Source organism: Phalacrocorax carbo, chromosome 2, assembly GCF_963921805.1.
Source record: "Phalacrocorax carbo chromosome 2, bPhaCar2.1, whole genome shotgun sequence".
Lineage (NCBI taxonomy): Eukaryota > Metazoa > Chordata > Aves > Suliformes > Phalacrocoracidae > Phalacrocorax > Phalacrocorax carbo.
The window spans coordinates 46,352,210-46,371,414 of NC_087514.1; the positions used below are offsets into that span (position 1 = coordinate 46,352,210).

General features: G+C 40.2%; 1 protein-coding gene across 1 annotated transcript in view; it reads right to left on the bottom strand.

Annotated features, from left to right (window-relative positions):
• Window positions 1-3,239: 3,239 nt before the first annotated feature.
• The window catches only part of LOC135311925 (chloride channel protein C-like), an 82,521-nt gene continuing 66,555 nt past the window's right edge, over window positions 3,240-19,205 (bottom strand). Inside the window, exons 14-16 of the mRNA XM_064442742.1 lie at window positions 9,231-9,327; window positions 8,174-8,269; window positions 3,240-6,047 (exon numbers count right to left, since the gene is read on the bottom strand). Of these exons, the coding sequence (XP_064298812.1) occupies window positions 5,796-6,047; window positions 8,174-8,269; window positions 9,231-9,327 (445 nt within the window). The 3' untranslated portion in view covers window positions 3,240-5,795. The remainder of the gene's footprint in view (window positions 6,048-8,173; window positions 8,270-9,230; window positions 9,328-19,205) is intronic.

A 19,205-nucleotide genomic window follows, 5' to 3' on the forward strand; every position in this document is an offset into this window, starting at 1 on the left:
GTGAAGTCTTCCTTACAGTACAGGAAGCCACTGAAAATTGTGGGCTGAAAAAAAAAGGACACATTGGGTAATGGAGGAGAAGGCAGAAATGGGTTAAAAGCCTTTTGTTTCCACGGTCTCCAATTTTTAAAAAATTAATTGCTAGAACAATCTTCTAATTGCTATCTTCTAATGAAATCATATTCTCTGTGGCAGCATATATACTAAAATCTGAATGATATAAGATTAGCATGGCACCTGCGCAAGTTGTTTTGGGGGTGGTAGGAAGGCTTCACAGTACAGGAAAAATATTGACATATTGGAGCAAGTCCAGCAGTGAGCCACCAGACTGGTCAGGGGGCTGGAGCACAGGCATATGAGGAGAGGCTTGGAGAGATGAGTCTATTCAGCTTGGAGGAAAGGAGGCTCAGAGGGGACCTGATTGCTGAAACTATCTGACCTCAGGGTACAGAGAAGACAGAGCCAGACTCTTCTTGTAGGTGTACAATTATAGGCAATGGACACAAGTTGGAGCATGGGAAATACTAATTAAATATAGGAAAAATAGTTTACCAAGAATGTGGTGAAATACGGGAACAGAGGATGTGTGCTCTCCATCTTTGGAGGTGCCAAGGGCTTGACTGGGCATGGCCCTAAGCTACCTGATTTAGTTAGACCTCCTCCAAGCAGGGGCTTGGACTAGATGACCTCCAGAGGACCCTTCCAACCTAAATTCTTCTGTGACTTCTGTGAAACTCAGCTTTCTAGGTTCAAAGAGCTGATGTTTTCAGATGTTCTTCACCTTCAAGACAAGATGCAAGGAATATCTCTGTCAGAGATCGAACCCACCCAGGCTGATTAAAGAAATGTCATGGCATTTTTGTGAATAGTGTTTATGTTTTATACTGTTGTTGGCATTTCAGGTAAATATTACTCCTTCTTATTTGTATGTCCTGCAAGGCACTGCTATCTTGGGCACTTGATTCACCAAGCTCTTTTAAATCCCTTCTGTGTCTTTTACCTCTGTGCCCTGCTCTCAACCCATAACTTGCATCAACACTAATCCCTATCCTATTGCTTAAGCCCTGAGGATTAAAAAGGTTTCTACAGGTAGTAGTCTGTATGACTGTAGGGTAATGAAGCTCAAGGTACATATAGTTTGTTTCCCCTTTTTTTTTTCCTAAAAGGAAACACATAGCCTCATCCAGTGCTTAGCCTGTCTTCTAAATTACAAAGGATAGTTACAAAACGATTAGGTTCCTTACCTGCGCATGCATGCGCGTGCACACGCACATATATGTTCACGTCTATACATATACAGACATACCAGACATATCAAGTCTTGTGCATTTATTGTTCTCCACCTCATACTTTCATAGAAACCCATACCTTCTGCATTTGTAATGCAGTGACTCAGCAGTGGTCCCATCCTTTGCTGTGCTGACCAGCTGTACCCAGTGTATTTCTGGAAGGCTTCCAGGCTGCGTTCTCACTGAGAGCACTTACACAGGACTACAGTGCCTCCTGCACAGGTGCAGTCTTCACAGCCCTTCCTGTTGCGTGGGTGGCTTTGCTCTGTAGACCAGGGACAGCCCTATCACCCTAGAAACACTTCTTTCCTGCGTATCAAAGCTGACAAAAATTTGGAAGGACATGTGAGTCACACAGCTTGGCATGCCTTCCCCTAATGCTAGCTTTTGTGTCTACTTTACAAGTCAGAAATTGAGAAGAAAAGAAGTCAGGAGTCTGAAGCTCTCCTTTTAGATTTGCCACAGAGTCACTTCCCAATCCTCAGTAGGCTACTTCATATCCATATCTCAGCTCCACCGTATGCAAGAGGGGTGATTATAGCAACATCGCAGCAAAAGCCGTGTGACTTCGCATCTACAGAGCTCTTTGCAAATATAAGCTGCACAGAAATGTAAATTCTTTTCTGTAACCCCTTCAAAATAAAATATGCAGAAACTGGTAATTCCTCACAGTTTCTCTGCTGGCATGGAGTGAGGAGTGGCCTCAGCGGCAGAACACTGAGTCTTTGCACACAATCTCTGATCTCAGACGAGCAAGATTCACCAGTTTAATGAGATACTGCAAGTTAGTCAACCATTTCATTGCTTTGGCCCCTCAGAAGTGTGCTAGGCATTGATTAGAATCACATAGTGTAAGTTATTCTGGTTTGTTCAGTACCTCAAGTAAGCAGCAGTAACTCCTCATGTGTTTGAACTCTGATGCTGGCATTCCCACGCCATACCGTGTTAGACATTCAGACAACTGTGCTGATCACATTATTTCCTCTTACTTTAATAGGCCTTTCAGGAACGAACAAGCATTCCCTTGTATTCTACTACGGTTCCCATCACTTAATGGTCACACTTAATTAACCACTAGTTTAGTAGAGAGCTGGTTACACTTCATTTCATTAAGTGATTTCATGATCACCAGAGGTACACTGACAGCTCTGTTAGCTGAAGGTATGTGAAAAGGGGCAGCAGAGACAACAGTAACATTTTGCAGCACTTCCTCATCAGTGATTTTCCAGGCACTACTCTTGCAGAGAGAGTACAGCTATTTACATTTCCATTCCCGTTTAGCTTTTTGGCTTAAGGCTATCTCAGCCTTGAGGTAAGATAGACGATATTCTATTACTAGTACCTTTAGAAATGTTGGTCCCTGCATCCTTAAAGTCAGCATTTTTATGTAAAGTAGATACTAAGAATTTCTTCATCTGTCTTCCCTCCTTTAGGCTTTAGGTCAGCAAATAAATGTGATAAAAGGACAACACTCTATTTAAAAATGTAAGCAAGAATCAACTGGAAACAAGAAAATGTTAAAAGGTTCTACAGCATGATAAACCAGGCAATGTAAAAACACTAAGCAATTCACTCTAAGGTATGTAAGCATCACATGACAGGAAAAACACCGCTAATGTTACATACATTAGCATAAGCACATAGACCTTACAGGAGACCTGTAAAACCATACATTAAAGCTGCATACCACAAAAACCTTCTCACGATAGTTAATGATCATTCATAGGGATATGTTATGCACAGATGGTTTAATGTTTCTAATGTGAAAGCATTTTTTCTAATTGAATAGGGGGAATTTTGCATGGCTGTACTTCAAACCTAGATCTAAAGGTCAGTCTGCCTGTGTTTTAAGCAATATTTCGGTATAAGAGAGGAAGAAGTGTTAGGAAAACACCATCATAAAGGAGGGTGAGATGAAAGAGGTGTAGATACATAGCACAAACCAAAAAATAATGCCAATGGCTTGAATTTTATTGTGAAGCCTTTGTATCTGTCACAGAGATTTGTGTTCAGAAACTGTGAAAATTCATAAACAAACTGTATTTCATATAAAAATAGCATCTTTAACTACCAAGTCTTTAGTTCAAATCGAGTGAAGAAATAGCAGAACATTTACTGTTCACTACAAGCAGACAAGAATTAAAACAGAAGTATCTTGTGCCAAAGGGTCAAATGATATGACTACTTGTTACTGCCGTGCCTTAGAGACCTATTACGGTTTGTGATGAGATGGATTTGACACTGGAGTCCAGAATATAAGGGACCCACCTGTTTTAGGAAGTGCTAGGAGGGATTCCATTTTGTGTGTCTTCAGGACACACATATATTACAGAAAACCCCATGTAGCAATGGAACTAGGTAATTATGTATGGAAAAATGCAGCATGCCATCCCACATGCAGCTCACAACACAGTTACAAGAAGTTCCACGTAAATTGTGTGAACTTTTCCTTAGAAATTACACTTGTTACTGGGGGGCAGAACCTAGTCCCACACTGCTTTTTACAACTGGCCTGCACAAAATGTTATTATAAACAGTTTCTATTCCTATAATATCTTTTGCACATGTACTCTTCACAGTAACTACGGTGGATCCATATCACTGTTCCAACTTTAAGGGCAGAGTAAACGACATGCCAAGCATTTAAGTGACCTGTTCAAAGTTGTGTAACAAGTTACAGATATCCTGGCTGTCTCTAGCCCTCATACTCTGCAAAGTACACCCAGCTACAGCTTGTACTGAGTCATTTAGCCACAGATACTGTAGGCAAAAAGAAATTACATTACTCAGGTCTTAGAAAGCTGATACTTTGTGTACCCAATAAATCAAGGAAAAGGAAATCAGCAATGGGCTTTGAACCAAAAATGCAAATTCACAGCAAGGTTGTTCAGATTTGGTTATCAAGAGAAGAGATTCTCACTGCCTTAAGGGGAAATCACAACGGGTTTCTAGATTAGATCTCTTGTTCTGCTAGCACACAAACATGAATTCCTTCAAGAAAAACTTTGCGTTTTTCAGGTAGGCGAGGCATAGATCAATAGTGACAATGACCTTAGTGATGCACTAATGAACAAAAGATTACTAACTGTAACAGGATCTAAATAAACATCCACCTCCCTGTCTCTTGGATGGATGATTTGCAAAGCATTTCTCACCCTGCATATGACGTATTTTAACTGACCATTTAAAGAACCTTTCTCATATACCTTCATAAGTTTGTGGGCTGCCAGCTATCTGCGTTGACGGGACACTTAAGTTTTAAAGTGCTGTGCATTCTCTGGCGTGCTAAAAAAGCAACATTATTGATAATAAAGACAAGATCCAGCAGGGAAAATGGGAAAATCCAACAAATCTTTGATTCATAAGAGACTCAAAGCTGCATGATTAAAATGCCAGAAATGCACTTTCAGGAATTTTGGCATGTTTTTATAACCAGTAAATTATTACTAGTTTTCTTTGGTATTCATTATAACAATATTAATAGTGGTGGATTCCTTTGTACATGTTTGATTTTAATATCCAAATCTGTGGGAATCCCTCTGGTATTTAACAGAACAAAATTAAACATCAATTACAAAGTCATAGAATGAAATCTAAAAGCATCTTTTTCCAAAAATATGTTCACATTAATTTATTAACAGACAACATTTTCCAAGGTTTCAAACACTGTATGACTCCAAAATCACAAAGTATTTAATTTGTGCTCAGTGTGTAGATACGCCGCTATATACACAAAAACTACTCCCACAATTTCTCATGTTGCTTCCCCATGATTAGAATTTGCCCCATACTTCACTGCACAAGAACTTAACTAAGAATGTTATTGTATCAGGTGGAAGGAGAGAAAGAAAGCCTGTTCTAGGAGTTGCAGAAATTGAAAGAAATGTAGGCAACAGAAGAGCATATCAAGTTTCCCATGGAGAAGTGTGAAGGGAATTTGGCAGGAGCCCCACAGGCGTTATCTTTCTTACATACAATCCTCCCTTTCCATTTCTAATACAGGTAGGCCAATAAGAATGGCCAATCCCTTGTTCCTCTCAGTGGCCCACCTCTCTCAAGGCAGTGTTTCCTTTCAGTTAAGCATACGTATTACAACAAAAAGACACTGATATGGAAACATTCTCCTTTTTAATAGGCAGATAATTAGAGGTTGAAGATTTAGTCCTCACTGAAAGTTTTGACAACATAACTGCTGTTAATGGTTATGACATTTTTTCACTGGGAGGCGTAGACACAGTGCGACAAAAAGCATTCTTGACATCCATCCTTCACATCTGATTTTATGTACATCTTCCATAAACACGTGAATTCTTATTTTGTCTCACAAACATTTAAACTAATTAATTTTGCAGTCACCAAACAGCTGAAGAGACATAGCTCTGGGCTACAATCCCACATGTCTACGTACAACAGCTTTTAAGCATCTCTCTCCAGAAGGGATCAAGTGGAAAAGCTCTGATTTTTTTCCCTGAAGAAGAGCATGGGCTCAAAAAGAAGTAACAAAGCCTAAGAATGCATCCATAGCCTTGAATCCAGGGGTTGATCACCTGCATCAGGATTCTGTGGTGCCAGCTGGAGCCTCAGCCTCATCTCCAGTGGCAAAGGCATCAGGTCCTTCCTGGTGATCACCCCAACTACTCGGTTCTGCAGGTCGACAACAGTGAGGTGGCGCAGGCCCAGGGTGCGAAAGATGATGTAGGTGCGTTGCAGTGAGAAATGAGCTTGAACTGACATTGCAGATTTGTTTATGTATGGCTCCTGTAAGGCAAAGAAACAAGACACAGGGAGAAGACAAAAGTGTGAGTGCAACCCTGCCACAGGGGTGGGAAGGAGAGGCGGAGGAAGGAGGCCACGGAGAAAGAGGTAGCAGACTTGAGGGACAGGAGCCAATAAGAACATTAGTTCTTCTCTCCCTGTTCCCCACCCCCAATTATACCTAAAACATCAGGAAATACCATAGTAAAAAAACACTTTCTTTTTTGGTAAAACATCAGGTTCACTCTAAATAAACTATTATGACTGGAATGTACCCAAATCTCACAGGCTAAAAAAGCAAAGTTGAGCTCCATTGATTTGGTCTGAGTTTTAAGTTAGAAATAGTCAGTGACCCCAATATTTATTAAGTCTTAAGATTTTTTATAGCTGCTATCTCATTACACAACCATTTATGACATCCTGTAATATTTTGCAGTAAATGCTTTTAAAAGTCAATTCACACAGAAACACAGACTGCAAGGAGGAGGACAGAGAAAACAATCATATTGCTCTGAGAAGAAGAGGGCCTGCAAGTACTGAACTCTGGTCACTGAAAACTATGAGGACTATAACTGTTTCTTGATAGGAACAGAGCTAAAGACCATTTTATTGTTAACCAAACTGGTCTTTCTAACTTATATAGGTGTTCACTAATTTTTTACTTTTCACGTAATTCTACAGTATCCTTCTTATGACTTGGCAAGGTCTGTCAAAGCAGGTGTGTTATGCTTCCCAAGTGTATGCTTCTCCAGACAGAGGAAAAATTAAATAAAGACATGATAAAACAATATCAATAAATATGCAGTATAGAGGGACACGTCTCTTCTCCCTCTTTCATTTACAGGACTGACAAAACATTCAAAGACATAAGGAGGAAAAAAATTACAGGTAAAAAGGTTTTCTCTTTCTATACCACATATAATTTTGCTGTGGAACTCACTGCCACAGCAAATCATTAGCCCAAAAACTTCACAATGGATGTTTTTGTGGATATCAGAAACAGAGCTTTCATGAGCACGTAACAGGTTTTTGGAAGGGATACTGGGATACTAAACTTTGTGCTTTGGGGATCACATCAGGTACTAAAATGCTAGGTATCAATGTGAAACCTAACTGAGTGCAATAGGTTTCGCATAACAAAAAAGTTGGGTGGCCCAATAAGGCAAGCACTAGACTGGGTCCCAGCTGAGCTGGCTTCTACTCCCAGGTATGACCTCCTCTTGAACTCTGGAGAGCCATGTGTCATCTCTCCACCTCAGTTTCACCATCTATTAAAAGGAAACTCTTAAAGCATATTAGATAATGGGTATTAGGAGCATTTTGGGGTTTATAACTTTTCTCTCCTTCAAGTTATTCTCAAAGCAAGGAATTCAGACTAGATGGATCTCAAACTCAGTCCTAGCTTCTTTACACATGAGTAAACAGGAGCAGATTTTATATATTTTTAAATAAAATCCAACTGAATTAGGCCTGGATTTCCCAGTGTCCCCCAATCTCCATTTCAGTGCTGTAGACTGGAAATTCACTGAGGCAGAAACTACATTTACTTTGTTCATAACATATTTATTTTAGGCCTTATTCAGTATACCAAACACATTATTGCTTTTGGACCCAGTATTTTAGTACAGTATTTAGGAAATAAATGTGGCAATGTCATAGCAAGGATTGAAAAAAAAAGGAAAGGGAAAAGAAATATAGCTTTATTTATAAGTTGATGTATAGGCACTGAACCGTAATGGAGCCTAAAATCTCAAAAGCGTTGCTTTATATTTGCTTTATGGGACTATAAGAGCCAAATAATGACATTTAAATGATCTATTCCATTAACATTGTATCATTTTGTCAATCTGGAATGTATTTTAATCAAAAGCCCCCTTGAAATGGTCTCCTTTGTTGTATTTTCTTTTTGGCTCATTTTATCAACATCTGTTATGTTTATACAATATGAATTAAAACTTCGGAATGCTGTTTGTACTCAGCTACTTTTGTTGAGAATGTAACATCCCAGGATTGGCAGTGTTTATGTAAATCAGTGCGGCTGACACAGCCATCATAAACAAATGAGAAAATATAACAAACACATTGTTCATGGAGGAAATGTTTGTTTTTAGAGTTGGCTTCAGTCTTACCAGATTGATGAAGAGTTGCTGATACCGGGGATCTGTAGCGTAGCGATTCAGCAGCATGGTTAGGCGCGACAGATTGGGCAGCTTCTCCACTGTTATCTAGAATAGGCAAGAATCCATTTCTCTTTCCTTCTGTGCTGCACATTAGAACCCAAGGTTCAAAAGCTTTCCAATCTGACTCTTAAGAAAAAGTTTTCTAGCAGAGCTACACTGGCAGAGCTTGTCCAAACTTCATAAATTCTTTTGCCAATAAGACTTACATTAGCAATTTAAAATAAAACACTCTCTACTTCCAAAATTTTTTTTTCCCTTAGTGTAACTGTATCTCTATTAAGACAACGTAAGTTATATTGGCTTGGGGGGAGATTTTTCACGCTGTGAAAATTCACACACTACGTGGTAAATACATGATAGTGCAGTGCAGAAAAATGCAACAAAACTGGTATCAGCCATCAGCTGCGCTTCAGCCCTCTTCCATAGGAGTACCTATTTGTATCCTGGCACCTCATCCCATACATAATTGCCCTGCTCCTTCTCTACATTGTTTTGCCAGCCAGATTCTCATGCACAGACCAAGCTTCAGTAATATATGATGAATTTCCAGTTGTGCCTGTATAAATTGCTCAAAACTACATTACCAGTCTTGCCCTGGTAACACATGATTTTCTTCTACCACGCTTACTGTTTACTATTCTTAAAAATCCTTTAGTCATCTATCAAAGGGAAGAATGCTACATGCTTTTGAGTTTGAAAGATTTTATAAATACTCATCATTCAGAGAGGTGGTATCCCATACAGAATTAAATATTATAATAATTCTGCTATCCATAGAGAAGTTGAGAGAGAGAAGATTGGAACAGCCTATCTGAGCCAATTCTTTGGCATTATGGTTTACGACAGCTGTCCCGGGAAGATCTCTAGTCATCCTTTAATTTAAATTGAACCTGACCACTTCTTTATCTCAGCCATATATATTACATCTTTGTTCATGGAGAGTTCATCCTAAATCACCCAATATACATGCTGGTTAAACAATGAAAGAGCTGAAAGAAAAGGTTACCTTCTGATAGGAGAGAAGATGAGAGGAGGAAAAAGACTCATCATTTGTCTCTGGTTCAAAGAGGTGCTCATTCTCCAGCAGCATGCACAGCTCTAACCTAAGGTTAGAGAAGAGGACTGTATTCATTATAAGGGGCAAATTTTAAAAAGCAAGTACACAATGATTTAGCATCAAATAAATGATGGTACCTCAAGTACTGTGTGCAGTCTTGGGCACCTCAATAAAAGAAGGACTTCAAACTATTAGAGCACGTCCAGAGGAGGGCAACCGAGATGGTGAAAGGCCTCAAGGGCAAGACTTATGAGGAGCAGCTGAGGTCGCTTGGTTTGTTCAGCTTGGAGAAGAGAAGGCTCAGGGGTGACCTCGTCACAGTCTACAGCTTCCCCAAGGAGGGCAGCGGAGGGGGAGGCGCTGATCTCCTCTCTCTGGTGACCAGCGAGAGGACACGAGGAAATGGAACAAAGCTGCATCAGGGGAAGTTCATCACTGAGAGGGTGGTCGGTCACTGGCACAAGCTCCCAGGGAAGTGGTCATGGCACCAAGTCTCTCAGAGTTCAAGGAGCATCTGGACGATGCTCTTAGTCATATGGTTTAATTTTAGGTAGTTCTGCAAGGAGCAGGGAGTTGGACTTAATGATCCTTATGGCTCCCTGCCAACTTTAGATATTCTATGATTCTAGAGTATTAGTGGGCTGACCACAGATTTCACCTTCCTAAATTTCCATCAGCAATAGCAGCATCACACAGGTGTTTTCTGGTTTAAGTTTGCCTAATTAGATTAATGGACATCACCTGTCCTACATGTTCTTGACCTGGATCAGTCTGCTTGGCAGGACCAGCTCATGCACTGTCTAGTTTGCACCCAATAAGACAATACAAATAATAAGCAAATACAATTTTCTGAATATAAGTAGATAGACTGTTGTTCCTTCCCACATCCTTCTTAAGTAACTTCTACATTAAAACACAAGATCTGCCAAAAATTTGTCATATTTTAAATCATCAGAGAAACCTTTTCTCACAGTACTGCACTCTAGAGTTCATTAAGACATTTAATATTCTTGCTGACTCAGTCATGTGAAAATGCATATCTTTATCAATTATTATATAATTTCAAACCTTTCTTTAGAGCTCCCCTTCCAAACTACATATATAAAGCCCTGACAAGGAATATATTTAAAACTATTCCACTCCATCCACACTATCCAATTCAAGCTGATATTTAGATAACAAACACCTTGGGGGACTGCCACAAGGCTTTTTGCTTTGCAACATATGTAACATCATATTAGCCCTGGTCTGTGATTACAACTAGGGGCTACTACAGTAGCACAAACATGTTCAACACACAGCTAAATTATGTGTCTGAGGGACCCAGAGGAGAGCAGATACACAGTCTTCATTAGGGAACAAGAGAATTACAAATTAGGTACAAAGTGGCTTTTGTGACTGGAACACCAAGTATAAGCTGGGAATTTTTCAAATAAATATTTCTGTATCCAAAAATATTGATTCGTTCAACCAAAAATTTTTATAGGTATTTACGAGTTTTAACATAATATCTCGTGGGAAAGATTAGTCTGCTTCAAGGTGGGATTAGCACTCCACAGCAGAGGACTTACACTAAGACAACATGCCTGCCAGATCCAAAAGCTGGTGGTTAGTGACTTCCTTAGGGACAGGATATGGAAGAACTACCTTCAAGCCTTTTCTCCACACTCTCCTTTCCTTCATAACAAGCACATTAATGGCCATGTATGGCATGACTTAATTTCTCCTATTGGAGGGGTTCCATGCTGAATAAACAGGGATCTGTACAACCAGGTCCCCCCCATTCCCGCTGGCTGCCCTGACCAGCAGCCTATTTGCTGTTCTATTATTTTCTTTCCAAACAGTCTCCCCTTCGCTATTCTATACTTCTTTGTCCTGCATTTGATGAAGCTGGATTGAAACTGTAAAAAGTGCAAAAAAAAAAAAAGTGAATTTATTATGAAATACCACTGAGCTCTTACACATAAGGAGGTAACATTAAACTAGTTTCCAGTGTGATACATTAAACTGAAGTTTCACATGTTTTGTGTCTTTTATATAGTCCGCCTTTTCTCCAACTTAAAACCAAGATACTTTGGGAGCACCTACCTCTGCATTTTAGTTCAGATCTGGAAAACTCATCTGAAGGAAACTATCCTATCACCTCCACCTCCCATGAGTTGGTTAGCATTGTAGAGCAGTCTCCTTTCTCCTGAAACAGTCAGCTGTTTCACTCTGTAGCTGCACTTTTGAAATCTGCACTTGCAGATTTCAAATGCAGATGTGGCTTTGGTCTCTCATCTAAAGTTCTCAATGGGATTTAGAAATAAGTATGCCTGTGGCCAGGATATAGGCATCAACCTTTTACAGGTGAAGACCTGAGTGTGGATAAAACTTTTGGAAAAACATCCGTTCTGAAGAAAATCAGTGGCACAGCCAGGGATACCTGGAGTTTGTCATCTGCTCCCACCTTTAATGTACATCCCACTCACAGGACAAACAAGGAATTCAGTATCCTTCATAACTATTGAAACTTTGTCTCAATTTAATATGTGACTGGCTTTGGTTTTCATAGAATCTCTTTCAGATTACTAAACTAACCGCTGAGAAAACTCCACTGAGGAAATACTTTGCCTTGGGCTCACATCTCCCCTCCTGGGAAAGTCAGTAGCTTGCCCTAAGCCTCTGACCATGTGCATGCCAGCACATGGACATGTCACACAGACAATTAATGGGCTTGGGTTTGAGGACAATCATGAGAACACACTAAAGAGAACTGTATAGGGATGCTACAACAGGCAAGATCTATTCCCCCCAGGCTACATTTGTAGGAGGAAAGGAAGGAAAACACAATATACTCATAATATATTCACTAGAGCAGAGAACATGAAGAAGAAATTAATCCAGCCATGCCATATGAATTACCTTTGGCGCATTACACGCTTTGTTCTGCAGGGCTTTCTAAAGGTTCACATTTTATGGTCTTTCACAGACCGGTCTGTAATCGTTCTAAGTAAGATCTAAGTACACAGATCTAAATTCTGCTCCGAGATCATCATATACAGCTCCAGAAAGTTGATTTCAGGAATGATCACTGGGCCAGGGATATTCTCAAGACTTTAACCCTAACATGAATATATAGATGTCAAGTGCAAAAGCTATGATCTACCCTGGTCCTTTGCCAGAATCTACATGCTCAGGTCCAAAACACTGTTCAGACCTGTCCGTAGTCCAGACTTCACCACTTTCCACTTAAGCATCATGGGCTGGAATTAAAAAAGCAGCAACATTCACTATGAGCTGAAAGAGCAGAAACATTTGCTCATCACCAGTGGTTTGTTGGCCGGTTTTGGTGGCTTGCAATTTGCTCGGCACCACTCTCAACTAAACCCAGCAGGCAGTCACTTAACAGGGCTTTGGGAAGTGTGAGGGAAATTTGGCTAGTCAAAAAAAAAGCACACGCAAACACAATGAAGGAAATTGTTGGAACGTTTCTGATAAGAATCCAAGCCTATTAAAAACTGGCATATTCAGGAGAAAAATGAACATACATTATTTCACTTGGACTTCCAGAAGTCATGCTTCAGAGGTATAACAACATCACTCTTTGATGTTACATACAACATCCTTCCTATCACATCATCAAGCCTTAGAAAGCAGACCAAACATGTTTCTTGCACTATTTTGTGAGGTTTAACAGGAAGTGATAGGATTCAGACTTGGACTCTGCAATTGTTCGTTTACTCTTTATTTATTTAAGAAGGAAGAAAACCCTTAAGTAGGGAATCTCATTTCAAAGATACCCTGGCAAGGCATTGCAGTAGTTTCATGTGCTCTATCTGTTATAAAGCATGCATCATGAAGATACACCTAATTAAGATAACACATTATTATCCCAATATCCACATGTCAGATTTGGCATGGAAGTCAGGAATGAAAAGTATCTGACAGCTGATTGTGTCACTCTTCTTGTCAAGATGGCCAATTATCTGAGGAAACGAAAAATTCTAAATACTGGGGGAGTGACATAAAAGGAACTTCAGCTCCAAAGTAGCTGCAAATGAACACAAGGAAGATTAAAAGGTGATGTCACTGGCAAAAGCATTCAGGGAAGGACTCTCCCAAATTGAATGGATAAAATAGCCACATAGTGGGGCGAGGGGCGGAGGGAGGATTAGAGAACCTGAAGCATCATTTTTTGCTTGCTTCAGAAAGCTTTAGGCTTATTTCCCCTGTATTAATCCACCAAAGGTACCTGCATTGTTTTTATTCTTAAGCTGATTATATCTGATATCCAACGCAGTGAGGACCAGTGATTAACATATTCCGACCAGAATAAAACAAATGTCCCTTCCATGCATTAAAAATCTACTGTCTCAGGGCTTCTCTCAGATATGTTTACAACCCAGTGACATCAATTACTAAATTTTGATTTATGTCAGTCAGTTTGAAAAAATTATGATGAAAGAGCATTAACAAGTAACAATAAATTGCACACTAAAATAACTGAATATAGCACCCTGAAACTCTTCATGGTCCTTCTTCATCTTAATAACTGGCTGGTGTAAATGATTTTACAGTATCAACAAGTCTCTGAAAACTTGCTGCGTCTAAGACTTAGCGTCTTGCACCTTCAATTTTCACAGCAGTTGAAATGAAAGGAGTGCTTCGAGGATTTTGCAGGATTTGATCACTGCTCTGCTCTTAACAGAATTTCTAGCATAAGCGTGCAACTCTTCCAAAAGGGCACAATGAGAGAAACATTTTACATGGACTGTAAAATGTAAATTCTGTTTAAGAAGAGTTGTTACTTTATGTCCTTGGTAAAATAGCTGCTAGTATAACAAATGCGTTTTTCCTGACTTCAAATAGCGTTGTGCCTTTTCTTAACTGGTAAAAAAGAGTATTCTGCATATGGTGAGCTAAACAGGAGATAAGGACTAGATTATGACATACTGGGAACTCTCTTAAAATCCACCAAATCCCCATCTTACACAGCAACATCTCAGGGTTACAGGGTTGTTTCAGGTTAGACAGCCTAAATCATTACTGTTTACTCAATATTTCATTCTTCAAACCAAGAAGGATCTTTGCAAGAATTTTTGGCACTTCACCTACAAGACGATAAAAATGTCATTATCAAGTACTGGACTGAGGTTTTCCAGAGCAGAGATCAAATTCTGTCCATGCCACAGCTTTTCAGAGGATACTGAATAAATATTTAATCTCTGTACCTCAGTTTTCACATCTACAAAAGAGGGATTTCTTCCACCTTAGAGTTGTGTTTTGAGGTTAATATTCATTACGTAAGTTGCCAGCTGTCTGGTTTTATGGGCATCATCATCAGGGTGAATGAGCAGACAGTAAGTCGGCAGCCTCAACACAAAATGCAAAGGCAGCTGTTAAATTGTAAATGCAGGCTTAGTATTTCAAACCTACAGAAAGGCTAGATTTTAGAAAATGATGAAGACTTAGGATCAGATTTGTGTTTCCCTACAAGCTGGCTTGTTACCAGGAAGATTTTCAATTTCAGGGGAACCTACCACACATTTAAAAGACAGAACAAGTATGTGATCAGTCTTTCCATTCACACACCAGTTTTCTCCATGCCTATATTTGATTTTGACATTTAACAACACTCTGCACTTGCCTAAAAGCCACCCACATGCTGCAGCAAGGCTGCATACGTTTTTAATTTGGCTTTTTGAGTTAGCGCACAGCCTCTGCAACGCTCCAGTTTTCCCTCCAAAGGGCTCTGTCACAAAGTCCTGCAGCACCTGCACGATTATTTGTATGGCCAAACAGGCCTACTAATTTTAAAAGTATCATATAATGTTGTCCTTTGGAAGAAAATTTTTACACTTTGGATACAAAATAAAACCACTGCCACAGACTCTATAAACTTTCCTCCATCTGTGTTATTCATGAGCTGCACTGCCCCAGGACCCTGACAATACATGGGAGGATCATAACGTCAAGGGCTTTTGTTGAAAGTGCTGGATTCCATTTATTTTAATAGGCAAGATTACTGTAGAGTGTATCATTGAAATTAACTGGATCAGCTTTTCAAAAGCAGGAGTCCAGACAGTAAAAACAAACAATGTGCTGACAGACTCTACCCTCTAACATGAAACCCAAGTAATCACAAAAGCACTTTGATATTGCCGTCAGCTCCCTTGTCTGCACACCTAAAAATAGTTTGCAAGTCCCTAACCTGCTCCCCCTCCCCTTCTTTTCTTCTTTGCTGGCTGAGTTTAGATGCAGCCTTCAAAACACAGCCAACAGTGTTTCTAGCTTTGATCAGACCTGGTAGAATCACCATTGCCCAGAATTTACAGAAAAACCACAGGGAGGAGGAAGGGGCAAAGCTATCCGTGATCCTCTAGTAAGAAACAAAACCTCATTTTTATCTCCATCGATATTGCATGAACTTTGCGGACTTCTGTGTTTGATTGAGTAACTTTGCATTCCTGTGATCTAAACTTAGCAACCTCTCCACAACAGTGCCAGAAGAAAAAAGGCTCTCCAAGAAGCTTTCAAATCTTTATCACTTATTTCAAGAGTGCCAGCAGCAAGGCTGTCGCAATATTAAGGTAGATATCACTAAACTCAGTAATTAGCTTATGAATTAAATGTTTCGGGTCTCAGTTCATGGTTATCTTTCCAGTTGTCCCTAAGCTGTCGTACTGCATTGCTTACTGAAGGCAAGTACTTCTCCTCTTGCTAAGAAAAATAAAGGTATTGCCTTATTAAACAAGTGTGCATGGACTCTCCGCACACATGCGCACACACACGCCTTGAGAGTAGTGTTTCATTAGTCCCAACTGGGAGGGCAGATTAAAGAAAAATACCAGAAACCATACCTACAGCCTGACATATCTATGATATGTTGCAATGCTCGGTCTCCTTTCCCACAGCACATATCAATATGCTATGCTTAGCTTTACTGAAGTGCTTGGCAGAAAGTATTCCTGACTCACAATGATTTCTGTTCACTGGACTGACCAGAGGCGAGTCATACCTAATAAACTGCCATAAAATACACATACACACACCACTTTGGATCAATGATTTCTCTGCTAAAGGATGTTACTGTGTAATACAGCTTTAAGTTTTCAACTTTGTCATATTTTCTAAACTCTGATCTCTTCAATTTACTTTCAGTTATGTGACATTCCCCTTTAGCGGAGTGAAAGCATGCATTAGCTAAACAATGTGGTTTGGATTTAGTGTTCCCATGCATCATCGTGAAAATGTTTGTCTCAGCAATAGTGTCATTATTGTTACTGGGAACAGCTGCTCTACCATGTCTTCTGATTGTGGAAAGCAGAGTATCTCCCTTCCCATACCAGTTTACAAGCAGGGAAATTAAAGCAGGACCATCGAGTAGGAGGTTTATGAGTGCACACTGTTCTGTACCTGGCTTCCTTCTACCACGAAGGAAGCAGAAGGTGCAGGGCAGCAAGACCAGCAGCAAAATTAATATTGCAAATAGAAATGTAGTTTGGCTCCCTCCACTGGCAGTTCTTCTGACTCCAGACCAGGGACTAACCTGAGGCAGAAATCCTCCTCTCAGGTGCAGTTCTCTGGCAGTTTGGCTCCATTAGACATGACATCCTTTGAGCAAGAATTAGAGTGGGGAGCTCGCTGCTGATCGAGCGGATGTTTAGTATCTCCCCTGAGTTTCTGAAGTGGAAAGATGTAACCCTCAGCGTTCTTGCCAGGGCTCCCAGCCTCACTGAAGTAAGTTTCCACATCCAGCTCTGTGTGAGCAATGGAGTCCTGCTGGGCTCGCCAGGAGTGTCGCAGCGGCGATGCTGTGCTCTGCGGGCCCATGCAGCTTGGCTCAGGCCAGCTGGGCTTTTTTAAGAAAAGCTCACAAAATTTAGAGCTATTTGTGTGATTACACAGAAAAGCAGGCTCTAACTGACCTTCCAGAACAAGATCTTCGGAAGTAATTAGGCTTTATTTTAAGATGGATAAAATCTGTTCTTCAGAATATTAGACCTTTTGAAATGTCTTCAGATGGGAAGCCATGCTTTCAGTCACTAGGCATTTATGAAAGTCCAGGCTGTGGTAACTTTTCAACTACACAAAGACTACAGCTTTTAAATATATTTCTTTTCTGATTTAGAGCCCAACGTTCTATTTTTTGAAAGGATCCTAAATTCCCAACTTTGTTCCAAAAATGGGAATTAGGCCTTGTGAACACTTCACTTTACTTGTATCAAACAAACTTAGTTTGAATAAGGCAATTACATAGTCAATACACTCCCATATAGCATAACAAAACGTGTAATAAAACAGTTCAAACATGGTAAACTACATGGATTTTTGACAACTTTACCTACAATATTTTTACTGAAATTTCTTTTTGGCCCCAAAACAACAATTTCCATCAACCACAAATGCTGAAGTTTCAGTAAACTTGATAGGTGGGAAGAGATGGGGTTTCCTAGGTGAAAAAAATATACACAAAAATGCAGGCTCAATGCCAGAAATGTCACATCCTGTAGAGAAGTAGCAGAAAACCAAGTTTTACCCATTTCTGCTTAGACAGATATATTCTGTACAGTCTGCTTACAGTCAGAGACATTGTGGTTTCTGCATAATTACTTTCTCCTAATCAAATTAAATCAAGCAAAAAAAAATTTCCTTCAGCCCAAAGATAGGCAAACAAAATGCAGAGTAATGGCTAACAGCTGTGTAGGTAAGAGTGCAAGGCAAAAACAGGGAATCCAGCCTTCAGCCGTACAACAGGAGAGCTATGTATGGTACAGATCTGAGAGGTTCAGGCATGAACAAAATGGCTTATTTGTTATGTTAAAATTCCCAAATGGGCTACTCAGTGGTATTTGTCAGCCCAGTAGTTTCTCCAGGAAAATTGTCTCATAGCTGTGTTCAAGGCTGGAATTAAGACTGCGAGGCAGCACTCCAGCTTCTGCCTCTCTGCACCACTTCTCCTCAAAGGAAATGGAGGGGACAGATCCTTGCCTAACAAGAGACCAGCATCCACCTGCTTTTCTTCAGTGAATACCAGGAGGATTTAACCGCAGTATGGAAACCCTGCTCTTTCATTTTCCTTGGCAAAAGCGAAGTAAAAGCAAGAAAAGCCACCAACATCGGAACAGTCCCTGGGAGGAACATGGTATTCATCAGTCACAAATATGCAGGAAACCCACATATAATAAGGGATAAACAGCACCTCAGAAAAAAAGCACCTAGGTAGAGTCATTGTCATTCATTTTGGTGGAAGAAATCAGAGAGTACATGAGTGTCACACACACATGTAGGGAAGAGACCATGCATGGGAGGATGTGCAGCATGGCAGCAAACACATTCATGATGACCATGAGGTATCATCACCTCCCGTGTTATATCCCACCCATGTTCATAGCCAGGGAAAATAAATTCACTACCTAGAGCTTTCCTCCTCAAATCTTCCATGTCTTCTGTTTTTGCTGTGGTTTACATTATAAAGTAACCTCTGGGAAAGTACATGGAGCAGCAAAACACAAGTGATCACATGTCTAATCTCTGCATCATGTCAAAGAACCACTCGATTGTCCCACAATGGCCCTACACCAGAACATTGTAACAAATGTGGAAGTGAAAAAATAACTCTTTTTTCAGTTTTGGTCTCTCAGAAATTAGACAGAAGAATAACTCTACCTTCTCCCACTGGAGGAGTATCTGGAGCCACAGACTAGAGCACCCAAGGCTAGAGAGAGGCAGGGGACCTCCTAACAACTCCTCAATATGGATTTACAGCCTCATGCAGTGTCTCTGGCAGAAACTTCCTAGGAAGGAAGGCTGTGGTCCCATCCTCAGGTCTCTCTGAAGAATGAATTCCACCTACCCAGGAGGGCATGCCATTTAGGGCATGACATTTATAGCTCTCAGCAGACTTTGGGCTAGCACATTCATAACAGCCCAGCTCCCTCC